The sequence below is a fragment of the Protopterus annectens genome, chromosome 10.part0 (assembly GCF_019279795.1).
Source record: "Protopterus annectens isolate FY-2018-M chromosome 10.part0, PAN1.0, whole genome shotgun sequence".
Lineage (NCBI taxonomy): Eukaryota > Metazoa > Chordata > Ceratodontiformes > Protopteridae > Protopterus > Protopterus annectens.
Window position 1 is genome coordinate 1790747349 of NC_056744.1, and position 21269 is coordinate 1790768617.

Here is a 21269-nt window from a genome sequence, read left to right on the forward strand (position 1 = left end):
TATGAGCTCATGGGTTCTCACTCCCACCATACTATGAGCTAGGGGTTCCCAGTCCCAGTATATTATGAGCTCATGAGTTTTCAGTCCCACCATATTATGAGCTCATGGGTTCCCATTCCCAGCATACTCTGAACTCATGGGTCCCCATTCCCAGCATACTCTGAGCTCATGGGTTCTCAGTCCCAGCATACTATGAGCTCATGGGTTTCCAGTGCCAACATGCTATGAGCTCATTGGTTCCCAGTCCCAGCATACTATGAGCTCATGGGTTCCTAGTCCCAGGATACTATGAGCTCATTGGTTCCCATTCCCAGCATACTATGAGATCATGGGTTCCTAGTCCGAGGATACTATGAGCTCATTGGTTCCCATTCCCAGCATACTATGAGATCATGGGTTCCTAGTCCGAGGATACTATGAGCTCATTGATTCCCATTCCCAGCATACTATGACATCATGGGTTCCTAGTCCGAGGATACTTTGAGCTCATCGGTTCCAATTCCCAACATATTATGAGTTCATGGATTCCCAGTCCCAGCATACTATGAGCTCATGCGTTCCCAGTCCCAGCATACTATGAGCTCATGGGTTCCCATTCCCAGCATACAATGAAATCATGAGTTCCCATTCCCAGCATACTATGAGCTCCCAGTCGAGCATATTATGAGCTCATGGGTTCCCAGTGTCAGCATACAATGAGTTCATGAGTTCCAAGTACCAGCATAGTATGAGCTAATGGTTTTCCAGTCCCAGCATACTATGAGCTCATGGGTTCCCAGTTCCAGCATACTATGACCTCATGGGTTCCCAGTCCCAGCATACCATGAGCTCATGTTTACCCAGTCCCAGCATACCATGAGCTCATGGTTTCCCATTCCCAGCATACCATGAGGTCATGGTTTCCCATTCCCAGCATGCCATGTGCTCATGGGTTCCCAGTCCCAGCATATACCATGAGGTCATGGTTTCCCAGTCCCAGCATACCATGAGCTCGTGTGTTCCCAGTCCTAGCATACGATGAACTCATGGGTTCCCAGTCCTAGCATACTATGGGCTCATCGGTTCCCAGTCCTAGCATACTATGGGCTCATCGGTTCCCAGTCCTAGCATACTATGAGCTCATGGGTTTCCAGTCCCAGCATGCTATGAGCTCATCAGTTCCCATTCCCAGCATACTATGAGATCACGGGTTCCTAGTCCCAGGATACTATGAGTTCACTGGTTCCCATTCCCAGCATACTATGAGTTCATGGATTCCCAGTCCCAGCATACCATGAGGTCATGGGTTCCCAGTCGCAGCATACCATGAATTCATGGGTTTCCAGTCACAGCATACCATGCGCTCATGAGTTCCCAGTCCCAGCATACCATAAGGTCATGGGTTCCCAGTCCCAGCATACCATGAATTCATGGGTTCCCAGTCCCAGCATAGTATGAGCTAATGGTTTTCTAGTCCCAGCATACTATGACCTCATGGGTTCCCAGTCTCAGCATACTATGAGCTCATGTGTGCCCAGTCCCAGCATACTATGAGCTCATGGTTTCCCAGTCCCAGCATACAATGAAATCATGAGTTCCCATTCCCACCATACTATGAGCCCGTGGGTTTCCAGTCCCAGCATACCATGAGCTCATGAGCTCCCAGTCAAGCATATTATGAGCTCATAGGTTCCCAGTGTCAGCATACTATAAGTTCATGGGTTCCTAGTCCCAGCATAGTATGAGCTAATGGTTTTCCAGTCCCAGCATACTATGAGCTCATGGGTTCCCAGTCCCAGCATACTATGACCTCATGGGTTCCCAGTCCCAGCATACTATGAGCTCATGGGTTCCCAGTCCCAGCATACTATGAGCTCATGGGTTCCCAGTCCCAGCATACTATGAGCTCATGGGTTCCCAGTCCCAGCATACTATGAGCTCATGGGTTCCCAGTCCCAGCATACTATGAGCTCATGGCTTCAAAGTAGCAGCATATACCATATGCACATGGGTTCCCAGTCTCAGCTTACTATGAGCTCATGGTTTCCCAATCCCAGCATTATATGAGCTCATGGATTCCCAAGTCATAGCATGCTATGAGCTCATGGGTTCCCAGTCTCAGCATACTATGAGCTCATGTGTTCACAGTCCCAGCACATTTGAGCTCATGTGTTCCCAGTCCCGGCATACTATGAGCTCATGTCTTTCCAGTCCCAGCATAGTTTGAGCTCTTGGGTCCCCAGTCCTGGCATACTATGAGCTCATGGGTTCACATTCCCGGCATACTATGAGCTCATGGGTTGCCAGTCTCGGCATACTGTGAGCTCATGGGTTCCCAGTCTCGGCATACTATGAGCTCATGGGTTCCCAGTCCCAGCATAGTATGAGCTTATGGGTTCTCAGTCCCAGCATACTATGAGCTCATGAGTTCCCAGTCCCAGCATACTATGAGCTCATGAGTTCCCAGTCCCAGCATACTATGAGCTCATGGGTTCCCAGTCCCAGCATACCATGAGCTCATGGGTTCCCAGTCCCAGCTTACTATGAGCTCATGGATTCCCAATCCCTGCATACTATAAGCTCATGGGTTCCCAAGTCCCAGCATACCATGAGCTCATGGTTTCCCAGTCCCAGCATACCATGAGGTCATGGTTTCCCAGTCCCAGCATACCATGAGGTCATGGTTTCCCAGTCCCAGCATACCATGAGGTCATGGTTTCCCAGTCCCAGCATACCATGAGCTCATGGTTTCCCAGTCCCAGCATACCATGAGTAGCTCATGGGTTCCCAGTCCCAACATACTATGAGTGGCTCATGGGTTCCCAGTCCCAGCATACTATGAGCTCATGGTTTCCCAGTCCCAGCATACCATGAGGTCATGGTTTCCCAGTCCCAGCATACCATGAGCTCATGTGTTCCCAGTCCCAGCATACTATGAGTAGCTCATGGGTTCCCAGTCCCAGCATACTATGAGCTCATGGGTTCCCAGTCCCAGCACACCATGGGCTCATGGGTTCCCAGTCCCAGCATACTATGAGCTCATGGGTTTCCAGTCCCAGCATGCTATGAGCTCATGGGTTCCCAGTCCCAGCATACTATGAGCTCATGGGTTCTTAGTCCCAGGATAATATGAGCTCATTGGTTCCCATTCCCAGCATACTATGAGTTCATGGATTCCCAGTCCCAGCATACTATGAGCTCATGCGTTCCCAGTCCCAGCATACTATGACCTCATAGGTTCCCAGTCCCTGCGTACAATGAGCTCATGGGTTCCTAGTCCCAGCTTACTATGAGCTCATGGGTTCCCAATCCCCACATACTATAAGCTCATGGGTTCCCAGTCCCAGCATACTATGAGCTGATGGGTTCCCAGTCCCAGCATACCATGAGCTGATGGGTTCTCAGTCCCAGCATACTATGAGCTGATGGGTTCCCAGTCCCAGCCTACTATGAGCTCATGGATTCCCAGTCCCAGCATTACTATGAGCTCATGGGTTCTCAGTCCCAGCATACTATGAGCTGATGGGTTCCCTGTCCCAGCCTACTATGAGCTCATGGATTCCCAGTCCCAGCATACTATGAGCTTATGGGTTCCCAGTCCCACTCCATCATCTGGGACTGTGACTATGTAATTAAAACAGTGTAAGAAACTTCTCTGTGTGGAAGATTTTCAGTCCATATGTTTCTAGTTAATCACTGTATACTAATCAGATCAGACAATAGTAGTAGAAGTGGAAGGACGAAAGCGATCTTTGTTAACAATAGGTTATGAAAATAGAAACTGATTTTTACATGCAAAATGTATATGTGTATATTTATATATAATTTTTGATCGTAAAATGAACTAAGGTTGATATATTTCCAGCCATGTAGTATATTGCCTTGTATAAAATCACAGACTTAATAATCTACTTAATAATTTGGTTAAATAAGATGTACCATTAAAGTACATTAGGGCTATATATAATTATGACAGCTACTAGGTAGGGTAGGACCAGCTCGAATGTCACACTGGTGGGGGAAGGGATGTGAATTTAACATGTGTACCAATAACACTTTGTTTTACAGCACAATAAACCACTCCCATGCCTGATAAAAAGTATATATATATTTAGAAAGCTTGTGAGGAAATTATTACTCTATTTTTGTTTTACTTGGATCGCTTGTCTGTGTACTTAATAAAGGATTTTCGACTGGAAACAGACTGCCTGCCTTGCTTGGATTACTTTCAAATACTTAGTAATGCTGTAGAATTATATATTTTCTATTATTACTTTTTGACTTGACGAGTTTACGTTCGCTACTTCTACTACTATTGTCTGATCTGATTAATATACAGTGATTAACTAGAAATATATGGACTGAAAATCTTCCACACAGAGAAGTTTCTTACACTGTTTTGTTTTTAGAGCCACTACACTTTAGTGGGTTGTTTTGAGACTTCGGGGATACCACGGAGATTACTTGTTTTTTGACTATGTAATTAATATTCACACATGAAGAAAGCATATTTGTTGAGGACCAGCTAACCTGAATATAGATATATTGCCTTGCTAGTCAATTCTTCTGGCAACTATATTGCTGCTAGCTTTTCGTAGCATCACTTAGGCACCTATTTTTCCTGGCCTTTATTTTTCATAATTATTTTAACATCTTTTTTTGTCTGTATCATTCTCTATGCTTACAGGGAGCTATAATATGATATTTAGCAATGAATGGCAGTCGCACTGTAACATTGTCACCAACAGTCTATTCCCATAATTGTTTAAAAGATGCTCTTCTTAGCTTACAGGAGGGGTCCAACTAGTGTCTTCTCCATTGATTCTTCACCAATGCACTATAAACTGTTGTGGAAGAAATAATAAACAATATTCTGACATTTTAGGAGTGAAATATTTAACATCTTTATTTTAATAACACTATATGTAATGACACCATTGCAAATGGGGGTGCTCTATCAATACTGAAACAGATGGAAAAAAGGTCTGATTACAATATGAGGGGGTACTGTAGACCCAAAAACTTAACATGTTTTTTACTGTCTTGGAAGGGTAGTAACCAAAACCTAATTTCTCTTTCATCGATGGCACACTTCATGCCACTAAACCCCTGGGCCATAGTCTTGTGATTTTATTTGATGAGGAAGCTATGCTGAGGTACTCTTGATAGATCATTATTAGATATTTTATTCATAAAAAAAAAAACAATTACAAAAGGGTGAAAGAGTAGTGGTCCCCCACTTAGGGCAGATGACTATAATATACTGAAGGAAATCTTTGAATATAAAAGATACGATTAAGAGCAGATGGGCACCATGTGTTCTTCAGCAACTGTAACTACATTCAACCTATGGGAAGACTGTTGGTGATACTGCTATCTGTAGTCAAGGGTACAAGGTTTGATTCCTTCCACATGCCACTACTACTATGACAGACATGGGTTAATGGCAATGGTAGAACTCCTTCTCAGCCAATCAGGACAGACACAAGGTCATAGGAATGGCAGAGCCCCTTCACAGCCAATCAGGACATCAGAACTATGAATCCCCACCTTTTTCATGGTGGTTTTGTCCATTACAGTGCATTTGGACTGACTTAATAAGTCACTGGGAGATATTTGTTTCATCGTTTCATAGACATTCCAAGACCATTGGGTTTTATGACCATTTATGCCTTGCTGATACCATTCGTCTGTCTGTACCTCCTTTCTCCAGGATGATCATACCGGTCAATCTTGAATAAATTTGTGAATACCCATCCAGTCATCTAAGTCGTGTTTAAAGGGAAGATAGTAAGCTGTACTGTTTAACATACACACATACATCTCAACTATCCAGATTGTCAACATACACACAGACAGCTCAACTATCCAGATTGTCAACATACACACATCTCAACTATCCAGATTGTCAACATACACACATACATCTCGACTATCCAGATTGTCAACATACACGCATACATCTCAGCTATCCAGATTGTCAACATACATACATACATCTCAGCTGTCCAGATTGTCAACATACACACAGACATCTCAACTATCCAGATTGTCAGCATACACACAGACATCTCAACTATTCAAATTGTCAACATACACACATACATCTCAACTATCCAGATTGTCAACATACACACATACATCTCAGCTATCCAGATTGTCAACATACACACATACATTTCAACTATCCAGATTGTCAGCATACACACAGACATCTCAACTATTCAAATTGTCAGTATACACACAGGCATCTCAACTATTCAAATTGTCAACATACACACTTACATCTCAACTATCCAGATTGTCATCATACATCTCAGATATGCAGATTGTCAACACATACATACATCCCAACTATCCAGATTGTAAACATACACACGTACATCTCTACTATCCAGATTGTCAGGGAATGCCCAGATTTTTGCCTAATATTTTTTGAATGTTTCTCATACAATTTGTGGTTTTCCAGCATATCACTGAGGACTGAAGTCAGTAAATAATGACATATAGGTGATTTTCAGACTTCATATCCTACAGAAAATGCATGCTGACACAAATCCTGTTATTCTACCAACTTTCCAAGTTTATAAGAACAATATTTAAAATCTGTCCCTATTTTTTGGGCCCATGTCCCCCCACTGTTTTAGGTTCTGTTCAGATTTCTTGCACTAAGAGGTTGAGAGGTATGCATACAGGGGAAATTTATTCCACAAGCTTGGAAGGTGCTGAGAGATAAACCTGTCCCTCCACCACATTTATTTATGATGAAGAATTAGGTCCCTGGTTCTAGTGCTGGTGGAATCACCGGACTTGTAGAGTTACAAGAGGTCCAGGACAACTGGATCTCTAATGATGTGGTAAGATCTTCCCTCTAAAGTGTGCAAGACACTGTTTTTATTGGTCATTCTAGATAAACAGAAGCACAGAATACAGCTGTAGGTGGTAGAGTAGATGTAGATAGAGAGATAGAATTACATATAGATGATATTGATATAGATATAAATAAACACACAATCACATGCCTCAAATCCCTAAGTGAGCTGTAGTTGTTTCAGTATGCTTGATTTAGTGGCCTGCCTGCGTTATTCCATGGAGGTTCTTTCCTTTACAGGTAGAATATGCATTTCAGAGTCCCTAAATATTGACTATCAATGAGGCGGAGACTTAGGAGACGTAGAAGTTCCTGGTTGTTACTTACAGCTGGCACAGCTTTTTCTTTAGCCTACAACCCCCTCCGAGTGCATTGGCCTTGGGTGGGTCTACAGTAAGACAGCCCTGGTGCCACTCCAGTTCCAGACACGTTGTTTCCACACTTCTTTGCAGGCCACATCACTTTCATGTTTACTTAGTCCCCTTCTACTGAGTGTACCACTGAGCTACTGCAAAGGGACATGCAAGTAGTGGGCCCTATTGCCACTCTCCCTCAGGATGGGAAAAGCAACATCAGCCATGCACTTGTGCACTTCTACTCCAAACTCTACCCCACCCCCACCATGTTCCTGCAAAGAGCAAGCTTACTAGTCAAACACTGGTCAGTGGGGCATCAGTCAGAACTACATCCCCCTGCATCATGAAACCAGCTGCTAATGAGTCGTGACAGTCAAGAGCTACACCATAATTCAACACCTTGCATTCTTCCAGAAAATATAAACAATATCTGAGCCAACGTGTTTTAAAGAGCAAGATGTTAAAATTCACAAAAATTAACCTATCATAGATCTGGGGTCAGAATACAAGTCAAGCTTACAATTTTGTAAATAGTGCATTTTCCATAATCAACACTTTTTAGTAAAATAGTACTGAGCTTTTGAAATTGGCAAGCTCTGCCAAGGCAACTAAAATATTAAAATTGTCAAATGATGAAATCCACTACATTAAATATTAAACTATTTCACTGTTGAATTTTTTATGTTCTGCTCAGAGTGGAGTGCAGGCATTCCTGTCTCAAGCATATGCTTCACGCCTTCTGTGTAGTAATGTAAATATGGAAATCTGCGATACTGACATTGTAACAGCACCAAACACTTGGCTCTGTAGACATTGCGTGATTGCATCTAGTGATTTTTTTCCACTGTAACATCTGATTTTGTCTCTGTACATCTGCATGCTGTGTGTACTGTAATGTATATGCATTTGTTTGCGCATAACTTAGAAATGAGAGTTTTCTTTCATTTATTTGTTGCTAATCTGAAGGTAGCCTACTTTACAACAGCCCATATTTTATTTATATTTATGGAAAGACCTCCTTGGAAATGGAAAAGCACCTTGATGGAACATCTCTGTTTATGAAATGTGTTATAATTTGTCATTTTCACCACTGTTCTGTACCAAACAAAGCAACAAAAATGGCTTCACTGCTAATGTTTGATATTTTTTTGATCACCACTCATAAGTATGATTGCAAAAGAGTGGAATAGCTGAAAAAGAGGAATGTTCAGCCAGTATATAATACCGAAGAACAGCATTGTTTGCAAGGGTCCAAGCCCTCATGCACCCTTCAACATGGGGACACTATACCCCGCACGGCTCTTCTGCTTGACTGTACTAACTCTGAGATTGCTGTATCTTAAGGAAAGAACTCCCCTAGATACCACAATCTCAAGCTTTCAAAGGAAAATTCCAGAATCTTACTATCACTCATTTAGTATGTCACATTTAAGCTTGGTATCCAACAGAAACACTTGGTAGAAATAAAATAGTGCCTACATATAGTACAGCAGTCAGCAGGACATATACACAGTCATAGAACTAAAAGTCAGGGATACTAGCTTACTATGGCATAAAATGTAAACAGACAGATTAGAACATGAGACTGACCTCTTATACCTTATACAAAGATCATTGCATTACATTACTGGCCAACAAGTGATTTCATTACTACTCATCCATTTTATTGGAGGTGATCTTTGAATAATTTACAAATACTGTACTTACTATCTTGACTACTTGTTTCCTGATGATGATGATGCACTGAATTGTGAGATACTTCTAAGTACTAATCTGCATTCTGATGGCTTGTTTCAGGGTATGGATCCTGTTTATTGTAGCACTCAGTATTGCATGGATTCCAGTTGTGCAGGCAGCCCAGGGGGGCCAGCTGTTTGACTACATCCAAGCCATCACTAGTTTCCTCGCACCACCCATTGCTGCCGTCTTCCTCCTTGCCATTTTTGTGCAGCGAGTGAATGAACCGGTAAGTCTTCAGGACAGAATTGTCAGTGTGATGCTTTGTTCAGCTATCCTTATTATTTCTACCATGTACAAAGGTTTCTGCTTGGAACTGATCCAAACATGTCTCAAGTGTCTGAACATGCACTCAGTAAACAGAAGGAAAAAAATCTGCAAGTTGGTTGGAATTATTACCAATATTATTTATAAATTTGTTTACAGGGCTAGAGTGTTATCCTAAAAGGGTCTGCTTACATTATTACTTTTGGTAATTAAGTAGACCATTTCTCATTTTCTTATACGACCTCACTGTATGAGGTAATTAAATGCTTCATTTTGGGCTCACAGTTTGCTGGTGTGGGCTTATAGGATTCGAACCAAGGTCTCCAGCTTTATAGTGCAGAACCTTAATCAATGTGGAATACATTATTTATAAATAATGACTGAAAATTAGAGAAAAACTGTGAGCAGAAAATGAAATAATTAATATTTCATCATTTTTATATTCTAAAATGGTATGGAGGGCCCAGCATGCAGAAATTATTATTTTGTTCTTCAGCCAAGACTTACTTGCAGGCGCATAAACAGACTTTTTTCACTGGGAGGTCCATTATAATGAAGGTCTGGGAAGAAAAGATTCCAACATAGAAGATGTAATAACAAAAATCTGTAATATAAACATAATTTTTGCAGACACAAACATGAGTATACAGAAAGAAATATATGTGGTGTAAAGTGACAATAAAAAGAACCAATATCTGTCAACTGTAGGTAAGCAACAGCTGGAGAACTTTATACATGCAACATTTTTGTCACATTGTTACTGATACATGATGTAAGCTAAAGCATTAGTGTAGTATTTGCACTGCACTCTGAATACAGATTAAAGTTCATGACACTGGTATATACAAGCAATATCAAATGTATCAAATATACAAAGCATGCCAAGTAACAGCTGATCACCACAGTCCACGCATCTACAAATAAGCTCCCCCTCACTCTCTTACCCTCACAGAAAGACACATACACACCCACACACACACACAAAAGCATCATCTCAGCATCACTTACCGACCTGTTGTGCTATGACCATCCTGGCAGACAGACAGACAGAAACACACACACACACACACACACACACACACACACACACACACACACACACACACACAATCTCCTATCTAACCACTGTAACAGACCGTTTTCTATGCTACATCCCTCACAAAGGGAAAACCTCAGCATTACAGCAGCCTAACAATTGGAAAGGCTTGGTGCATTGTGAAAACCTTCCAAGATAAGAGTTTCATAATACAGTTAGCCATTCTGAATCCCAGGGTTTCCTATTTAGCTCTTTTAAATTGTAAATATATCTTCCCTTTTGGTTTATGTTGTAATTCCTTGGCTGAAATGGGTTCATGTATACCATGGGCCTCTATTACAGGAGGTTTAAGTTATCACATAGTGAAAACTCTAGCTTGGCTAGGTTTTTCTTGTAGTTTTTACTAACTGGCTTGTCTGTGTGACCTTTTTACGCTTTGGTTTGGATGTAAGTTGGGATATTTTGCAGACACCTTAATGGTTATGGACATCAGCTGGGTGTAAAGACTCCATGTTTCTAGAGTACAGACAAAACAATCCATTTGTGCTTTGCTGATGAGATCATAAAAAGGCCAAAATATGTAGATCTACAGCTAGTGAAGTTTGGCTTTATTGGCCTGAATGTATCCACAAAGGCTTAAAAAAAAGAGAAAAACATATGGACATTCAGAAATCACATAGCAGATTTCACAGGGTAAGCATCCAGTTGGCCTCTATCATACTGCACTACCTCAAACCCACCCAGGTGGGGGGCTGTGCCCCACTAACTAAATATGCAAACTCTAGGATCACACTACAGTGGGGAAAGGGGCAAATTTCCCCTTGCTGGCCACCTGGATACTTACCCCGGAAATCCTTTGGCATTGTGGTCGTTCAGTAAATTCAGGTTTTGGCAATGTCATTTCAGTAATGTTGTTTTCAGGCAGTGGCCTTTTGTTTATTTGAAGTAGGCCCAGATAGACATATATATACTCATGGACACACATTCAGATCTGGTGAGCAAAAGTGCTCGTCTCTTGTTTTAACTTAATAAACCATGGTTTAAACTAGCAATACCAGCTTAGCTCCTGTTTTCTTAATTCTAGTAGGAATGCAAAGTGCTCATTGACATGGATCTTACATAAGAAGTTGCGACAGCAGTCTATTTTAGTAATTCATATGCTGATATCAAGAGTAATCATTCCTGTACAACTAGTTTTGCCTTTTTTTGCTTTGTTCTTCCTTAAGGAAAGTGCACACTGTCCTTAAGGTGGAAAAATGCATTTCCTCTGTACTAGGTTATGTTGTTTGATTATAAATATAGATCGATGTGTATGTATGTATATGGAATATAAAGGAATCTGCTGTACGATAAATGAATCATCTTGAACTATATTCTTCTGTTGGTTGAGAGAACAAGTTTCATGATGTGTGGCAAAGCCATGAGTTACAAAACAAATGTTCTAATCCTGCAGTGCAAGGTAATTTCACTTACTCCCCAAGCAACTGCCCCAGATATTCCATTGATCCATTTTTTACATTGGATTACCGAGTTCATTTCACTTGGATGCCGTAATTGTATAAATCATCCATCGAGCGGTTCTGTAAGTTATTTTATGAAAGGGTTGTCATGTGGTTAGTTTTCTACTTGCACTTTGCACTTGTAATTTGTATTATTATTACTGCTGTTATTATTATTATTATTGTTATTATTGTTATTATTATTATTATTGTTGTTATTATTATTATTATTATTATTATTATTATTATTATTATTATTATTGTTATTATTATTATTATTATTATTGTTGTTATTATTATTATTATTATTATTATTATTATTATTATTATTATTATTATTATTATTATTATTATTATTATTATTATTATTATTATTATTATTATTATTATTATTATTATTATTATTATTATTATTATTATTATTATTATTATTTTTTTTTGCATTCTAATTTGTATAACTTTCACTTTAGAGGCTTTGATTTATGCAGAGATTTAATTTTTGGGGATTTGAGTGTTTGCTCTTTGTTAGATAGAGATCTGCCTTCCCAGTAATTCTATTCTCTAACTAGATGTAGTCAATGTTTCATATTATATTTTAATCTTTTCTGTTTTTAAACATTTAACTAAAACATATTTCATTTCTGGGGGTGATTTAGCTGGGTCATGTCTTGGTGGGTTGTGTATGTTCACTGTATGAGTATTGGATAAACTATATTTTTTGCGCAGAAGTAAATGGGAGATGAGATCAGTGTTTTATTTTTTAAGTAAGTTTAAATTTGGTGTTGTGGGCTGTTTTATGAGGGCTAGAGTATTTTGGAATTTTGTATGTGTGTGTGTGTATTTGTGTATATATATATATATATATATATATATATATATATATATATATATATATATATATAATTTGTGTTGTGAGTGCAATGTATTAAGTTTTTGCGTTATTTTTTAACAAGTTTCATAAATATGGCGGTTTCAGGGGGTTATATTGCTGCAAAGATGGTGATAAACATTTGAGTGAGTACAAAGGATAGTAATAAATATTTGATAATGTAGGAAGGATGGTAATAAAGAAAATGTATCTATACGATGGACCAGGATCCCACCGCCTTACCTCACGATAAATAAAAATTACCTATACTATATGCCTATCAGACATTAACTCTTCCCTTTTATAAGTGTCCATTGATACAAAAGATATGTGTGTGTTTATGTTTGTACACACACACACACACACACACACACACACACACACACACACACACACACACACACACACACACACACACTTTTTATTCATCACTGTCTGTACAATTTTAGCATGGTTAAATATAATCTGTACCACTGCTTTACAGCTTTTCGAATATGCTAAACAAAGAAACTATCGTGCAAGGGTACTTTTTTACTGCCAAATAAAAATTAATTAACAAATTAATTATAAAGTATGACTCCTCAGGTCTTCATTTTACCTAGCTGGTACTAATCTGTCACAGATCCAGGCATATACAGACTGATTGTCAAAGGAGGTCCAAACAACCACAGGCTGGGCACACCCAACCTCCTGTTTTTAGATAAATGTGTTCCTTTGTGGGACAGGCACACACTGTTATTGTCAAAGTAGATGCATTCAGTATCTCCCTTTACAATCCCCTCACTCGTATTTTAACATGCTTGCTCCTGTTTTCTGCCTAGCAGGTAGGCTGCAAGCCCTACACAGTCCATTTTAAGAGATGTCGCATATGATGGCTATTTACTAAACAAAAAAAGTTTGACAAAGTTTGAGTTTTGGACCACAGGATGGGACTTCATAGGTATAGGCTGTTTGTCTACAGGTGACAGGACTGATCTGCAGTTTATGACTGGCCACCTCCATTGGCATAGCTGGATAAAGCCCTGACTGTGACCCACAAGGACAGAGATGCTGAAGCACAACTTGTTTGCTTTTAGAGGGAAAGGGCAAGGTGCACATGTTTGGGGTACACCTGTCATGCTGGCATCCCTGGTGAAGACTAGCAACCACAAAGGACGGCTTGCTTTTGGGCCAAGACCTACTGAGGGGTTATGTCATTTGTGACTGCAGATCTCATATCCTCACTGAGGCCCTTCTTAACTGAATCCAGAGCCATGTTAATGGCCGTAGAGTATAAAATAGATACATAATCAACATGTAAAAAAAGTAATTTCACATTTATTTTTATTTATCTATTTTCACTTTGTTAACTGGGAAAGTCCATTGGGCTGAGATGGGTTGAGAGACAGAAAAGAGTAAAATCCCAAGAAGGGAAGACATCCCTGATCAGTATCAGCAAGAAACTACGATCCCTCATAAAATCATCCAAGGCGACCTTCGAAAGAAAAATTGCCAAGGACTCCAAAGATAATCACAAGGCATTATTTTGCTATGCCAAGAAAAAGTGGCAATGCTCAGATCTGCTCCGAGTTAGTGCAGAATGGCACGAAATACACTGAACTGACTGATATCGCCAACATCCTGGCAGACAGGTTCAGCGCAAACTTCACCCCCCTCTCACCCCCAAAAGGGCCCATAACCATACCAGAAGAATGCAGAGTCTCTGAAATCACAGACACTCAGGTTAAAACAGCCCTCTCCAAAGCCAAAACACAGCATCAATGGGACTGGATGGTGTCCCAGGCTGCATCCTACACAAGCTCAAAGACGAACTAACCCCTCACCAAAACACACTGTTCAAACTCAGCCTCTCCACAGGCTACATACCCATAGAGTGGCACACAGCAACAGTTATTCTGCTCCACAAAGGTGGAGCCACAACGGACCCTGGTAACTATCACCCTATAAGCCTGACGAGCTTGGTCTGCAAGGCTATGGAGCGCATCATCATGGAACTCATTAACAGTGACATTGGGAACCTCCAAACACTGGACCCTACCCAGTTCAGCTTTGTTAAGGGCAGAACATGCCTCCTAAATCTGGTGGACTTATTTGAGACAGTTACCAAGGCTATAGACTAGGGAAAGGTGGTACACACAGCCTACCTAGACCTCACAAAAGCCTTTGACACCATTCCGGTATTACAGACAAGCTCACCAGCCTGAACATAAACCCCTACGTCACAAGATGGGTTGCCAACTGGCTCACGGGCAGAACCCACATGGTGACAGTTGTGGGAGCTAGGTCCATCTCTAAACCGGTTACAAGTGGCGTTCCCCAGGGCTCAGTCCTAGGACCCCTCCTGTTCGGCATATACTTCTCAGAGGTACAGGCAAGCACAAGAGGACTATGGGTGACCAAGTCTGCAGATGACTGCAAACTAGGGGCTGTAATTGAATCTCCGGCTGACACAGACATCCTCCAAAAGGGTCTCACTGAGACGGATACCTGGTGTCAAAATCATGGCCTCAAGCTAAATGCCAAAAAGTGCATAGTCATTCCCTTTGGAAAAAACAAAGTACCCACAAACTACCACATAGGTGGTAGTCCCCTAAATACGGAAGATGTAATAAGGGATCTGGGGACCCAAGTAGATCGTAATCTCACCTTTAAAAATCACATTGCCAAAGTGGTAGAAAATCCTTCTATGTGGCCCATGTAATCACAAATGGGTTCGCATCCAGATCAAAAGAGGTCATTGTGCCCCTCTACTCATCACTCATCAGACCCATTATAGAGTACAATGCCCCATTTGGGATGTACCTTACAAGACACCTGCAACAGCTGGAAAGATCACAGAAGTACCTCACCAAGAGGATCACTGGCCTCAAACAGATGCCCTATGCAGCTCGACTGAAGAAACTCCAGCTGTACCCGGTTGCATACTGCCTATTCAGAGGTGATCTCTGCCTGACATACAAGGCCATGTCCAACCCAGAATTGATGGACATGCTCCACCTAAAGAAAACATGGTCTAGGTATCTAAACCTCACCACAACAATAAATAGGACGTGCTGGAGGGATAGATTCCTGTCCCAGAGACTTCCCATGCTTTGGAACAAGATTCCAATCTACATTAGACAGAGCTCCTCGCTAACACTCTTCAAGAGAAACCTTGAAGAGTGGATGGGAAACAGAAAGTTTACCCCGGGGATCACTTCAGTGGCTCTGCTGGACAGAGGGACAGGGAACTGATGTAAGGGGACGGTGTAAGCCAACACATTCTGGCTAGGCTTATAAATGCCTTCGGGCAGATAGCCTAGTACCTACCTATGAACCTATGAGCCCTTTTTCAATGGAGGCCCAGAGAGAAAAGCTCCATGTACAGTCATACAAAAACAAAAATCTACAAAAATAAATGCAAAATATCACAATTTGAAACAAGTAAAAAAGCATATTGATGTAGTAATAACAGTAACAAAAGGATTTTTGTAGTATAATAGTACTAACAAAAGGATTTTTGTAGTATGCCATAACAATACATTCTATGCAAACATGAGATAATAAGTGTTCTGTAGTACGTGGAATGCAGATGCTATCTAAGGCATAATGGTGGTAAGTAATTGTAAGAGAAAGTGGAAGGTGGGAAAAAAGCGTGGCTGGTGTTAGATAGAATTTTGAGAGAGAAAGGATGAAGGAAGTAGGATCATGTAGATGGAAGTTATGAGAGGTGAGGAGGAGGAGGAGCACTCCCAATTAGAAAAGAAATAGGAGTGGAGCAAAGTCTGAAAAGTGGAGTGGTTCAGGGTAGTTCGGATACTGGGTGGAAGTGAGTTCCATTTTTCTGCTGGGGAAAATGACACCACAAGCTGCCCAGGTGTATGTATGGGTTTGTACACTTCAAGGAGGTTTTGATTATTGGACCTGAGTGATCTGTCAAGGTGCATGGTAAGGCTGGAGGACAGGGAGGGGCAGTTAGAGGACTTGAAAATGAGTTTATGGGCAGTATAGAGCTAAATGTAAAAGAGATAGTTGGGGAGTTCATAGGCTGGTACTAGGCTATCAGCCCTAGGGCCTATACAAGCCTAGCCATAACAATTCCCTGGCTATTTCTTCCCACATTATTTACTTTCCTGGACCCCTGTCTAGCAGTGCGACTGACGTGATCCCTGGGGTGAATTTCCTTTCTCCCATCCAATCGTCAAGGTTCCTGTTGAAGAGGTCCAAAGAGGCACTCTGCTTGACATGTATGGGCAATCTATTCCAGAGTCCAGCATGTTTTGTTTATTGTGATAACAAGGTTTAGATCCCTGGAGCGTGTAGCTCTGAGGGATTGGGATTTCTTTAAATGTAGCATGTCCAACAGCTCTGGGTTTTACATGGCCTTGTATGTTAAGCAGAGATCGTCTCTGAGTAGACGATATGCGATAGAGTATAGCTGGAGTTTTTTAAGGCGGTCAGCGTAGGGCATCTGCTTTAGGCCTGTGATTCTTTTAGTGAGGTATTTCTGAGGCCTTTCCAGTTGTTGCAGATGTCTTGAGAGGTACATACCAAATGGGGCGTTGTATTCTATAATGGGTCTAATGAGGGATGAGTACAGTGGGACAATGACCTCCATTTTTCTGGATGAAAAGCCCTTGTGATGAGGTGTGCCACATAGAAGGATTTCCTGACTGTTGTGGTGATGTGGTTATCGAAGGTGAGACCACTGTCCACCTGTGTCCCTAAGTCTCTTATCACACTTTCTGTGTTTAGTGTACTGCCACCTATATGGTAATTCATGGATACATGTTTTTTCCCAAAGGGATAACAATACATTTCTTGGCATTGAGCTTGAGCCCATGGCTCTGGCACCAAGCATCTGTTTCTGTAAGGCCCTTTTGTAGAGTATCCACATCATTTGGGGATTCAATAATGGCTCCCAGTTTGCAGTCATCTGCAAACTTTGTTAGCCAGAGTCCCTTAGTGTTGACCTGTACTTCAGAGAAGTAGATGCCAAACAAGAGCGCCCCAGGACTGAACCCTGAGGTACTCCACTTGTCACTTGTCTGGAGCTGGATTTGGAGTCGGCTACTTTTACAGTATGGGTTCTATCAGTAAACCATTTAGCAACCCATTGGGTGACATAGGGATTAATGCCCAACTTAGTAAGTTTATCTATGATTCCAGAGTGGGGGATGGTGTCAAAGGCCTTGGCAAGGTCTAGATAGGCTGTGTGGACCACCTTACTCTTGTCCATGGCTCTGGAGACTGATTCAAAGAAGTCAATCAGGTTCAGGAGACAAGATTGGCCCTTCACAAACCCAAACTGGGTGGGGTCCAGTGTTTGAAGGTTGCCAATGTCTTTATTTATAAGTTCCATGATAATATGCTCCATGGCCTTGCAGATAAGGCTTGTCAGACTGATGGGATGGTAGATTCCGGGATCCAAGGTGGATCCCCCCTTGTGGATTGGGATAACTGTAGCTCTGCGCCACTCAGTGGGCACGAAACCTGAGGTGAGGCTATGATTAAACATGACACTTAGGTGAGGTGCCAGCTCATATTGTAGTTCATGTAGTACACAGCCTGGGATGTCATCTGGTCCCATGGATGCTGTATTCTTGGCTTTAGAGAGTGCGTTTTGTACCTGTGTGGCCGTTATTACTGGAATATGGCAATCTTCCGGTATTGAGATGGGCCATTTAGGGGGTGAGAAGGGGGTGAAGTTGGCACTGAATTGATCTGCCAGGATATTGGCAATATCCTTTGGATCAGTATATTTAATGCCATTCTGTTTTAGCTCAGAGCAGATCTGAGCATTGCCATTTAGATTCTTGACATAGTTATAGAATGCTTTGTGGTTGTCTTTGGAATCTTTGGCAATTTTATTTTCGTAACTAGCTTTGGAGGATTTTATGAGGCATCTCAGTTTCTTACTGAGGCTAGTAAGGGAGTTTTTGCATCCTGGGATTTTCCTCTTTTCTGCAAAAGTTTCTTCCTTTTGTTGTAAAGTTTGTTTATGGCAGGGGACCACCAGATTGGCTTCCTTTTTTTGGATGAGAGCATTTTGGTTCTATTTGGGATGGCACGATTCATGCATGAGTGGATGTGCTCGTACAGTGCCTTAGTGTAGGATTCAGCAGTTGAACTTTCAGTTCCCGTCTGCATGGGTGTCATGAAGTTTGTCACTTCTGGCTTGAGTAGCATGAAGTTAGCTTTGGAGAAGTTTTTTATGGTGGTTTCTTTACTGGGGGGTGGGGGTGGGATGTGGACATTAAGGGTGATTAGCTTATGGTCAGACCTGACTAACGAGGGGGTGACCATAGGTATGGAGCATTGATTTCCCATGTTGGTAATGACCAGGTCTAGGATATTAGAGCCCCTGGTGGGACTATGGATTAGTTGATCCAGGGCATTGGAATTTATGAATTCCAAGAACCGTTGCGCAAAGGTGTTGGGACATGAGTAGTTTTCCCAGTTAATGGCAGGTAGTTAAAATCACCCAGTATTAGGGTGTTTGGTTCTATCTTAATATTTTCCAGTATGTTTAGAAAGGTGTAGTGAGAATCTTGGGGTATGGTGGGGGATCTGTAGCAAGCTACAATTTGGATTGCAGTCTTACGTAGTGTTAGTTGCACTTGGAGAATTTCAGACACATTGTGTTGGCCAACTAGCCTGGTGGTGTGAATATCTTTGGTGAATATTGACACTCCTCCACCTTTAGTGTTTCGGTCCTGGTTTGGTGGCCGAAAAGTGTGGTAAGAGTTGTAGCCTGGTATTGCAGGGGTGCTCTCTGGAGCCTTGAACCAGGTCTCAGTTACTGCACAGATATCAATGTTCTCCATTTTTAGGAGTGCCTCGAGAGAGTGCATTTTGAGGTTTAGACTTCTAGCCAATTCAAGGAGTGTATGGTATCTCAGTGGTGAGAAGAGGATTTGCAGCTGGTAGCAACTTAAGAGATTTTATTGTAACAGGAAGTCAGTTTAGCGTTAAGGGTGTCTTGTAGATTAGTAAGGAGAGGGGCTCCATACATGAGAGCGAGAAGGAGGGAAGTGGTAGAGAGAGGGTAAGCTTAGTTGAAGGGGTAAAGAAATGATTGTGTCCATAAAGCATTCCAAGCTTCTGGTGGGTATTCTTGATGTTAGTTTGTAGGTGAATGTCAACTTTAGTTGTTCATCGATAAGGACACATAGAAGCTTAGTATAGGAGACTATTTTGACAGGATAAATTACAAAGTGATAACTCATAGTGCTTATTGTTTCTTTGTAATTATGACTTTTATTTTTCCAGTCATTTTAACATCAGAATAACTGCTGAGCCTGACAACCATTTCTTCTCTCTTCCTACAGGGTGCTTTCTGGGGCTTGATGATAGGCCTTGCGATGGGGCTAGTCCGGATGATTCCAGAATTTGTTTTTGGCACTGGCAGTTGTATCTTCCCATCAAAATGTCCTGCCATCATTTGCAAGGTTCACTACCTGTATTTTGCCATCATCCTCTTCTTCGCAAGTAGCACTGTGGTGCTCCTCGTGTCCTATGGCACCTCACCAATTGACAAGAAGCATGTAAGGACATAGTCATAAACAAACTTTTTTCTTTCCTTCCTATCAATATGTCATATGTTCAGCTGCAGAAGGTAAACAGTCCTACATAGCCCCCACATAACCCCTGCTTTATTTAATGCAGTTTTAGGTTATATTTAGTGTTTCTCCTAAACTTGGAATTATGTATTATTTTTTTAATATGCGTTTACTTTGTAAAGTGCTTCTTGAAAAGCTCATTACTGTACTGTCATGCATGGTGGTGGTCACTAAAGTCTATTACACTGTATAGTTACTGGTCAATATGACATATACATGGTTTTGGTCACTAATCTCGTGTTCTACTGATGGTCATCATTATAGTGTCATTTTCATACAAGATTTGAATGTAATTTCTACAGTCATGTGATTGTATTAGCGATGGTCACTCTAGTCTCACACATGGTAGGGGAATGCCCACTACAATCTCATATATTGTACATGTGCCAGTCACTACAGTTTCATACATGGTATAGGTGCCAGTCAATGTAGTTTTGTATATGGAATAGATGATGGTCATAATAGTCTCATATGTGTTGTAGATCTGGTCACTTTTCTCATACATGGTCCAGGTGATGGCCACTATAGTCTTGTACTGAGTAAGTGCTGCTCACTATAGTTTCATAAAGTGCATTAACGATGGTCGGTTTCATCTTATTCTAATGTATTTACACAGATGTTGGCCACTTCAGTCTCATATGTTATATCAGTGATGGTAGCTATAGTCTCATACCTGCAATGCATGCTGGTCACCAAAGTGTCATTCGTTATGATCGTTGTACAGTCTTCCCCTTCTCTGATGTCCGCAACACTTAGCTATTGTCAAGGCTTCTAAAGGCTGTACCAACGAAAAGTTTTGCCAGCATCCTATCAATGTTACATTATGAAGCTACAGTCACCCCCTCTGAAAGCTATATTATGAACAATCATCAATGTCTCTGAAGGTTTCATAAGTAAACCGTTAATCTCTGGAGTGTATCGGTAAGCTGTTGTCAGAAACTGTGAAAAGTCTTTTACTAAACAGTTGCTAGCACCTCGAAAAGTTACATCATTTATCTCATGGAGCTGCTGACACTTCTAAAGAAACGCATCAGTAATTCAACTGGCAATACCAC

General features: G+C 41.3%; 1 protein-coding gene across 1 annotated transcript in view; it reads left to right on the plus strand.

Annotated features, from left to right (window-relative positions):
* Positions 1-21269, plus strand: part of SLC5A2 (solute carrier family 5 member 2) — a 261601-nt gene that overhangs the window by 187839 nt on the left and 52493 nt on the right. Inside the window, exons 11-12 of the mRNA XM_044086616.1 lie at positions 9004-9172; positions 19924-20139. Of these exons, the coding sequence (XP_043942551.1) occupies positions 9004-9172; positions 19924-20139 (385 nt within the window). The remainder of the gene's footprint in view (positions 1-9003; positions 9173-19923; positions 20140-21269) is intronic.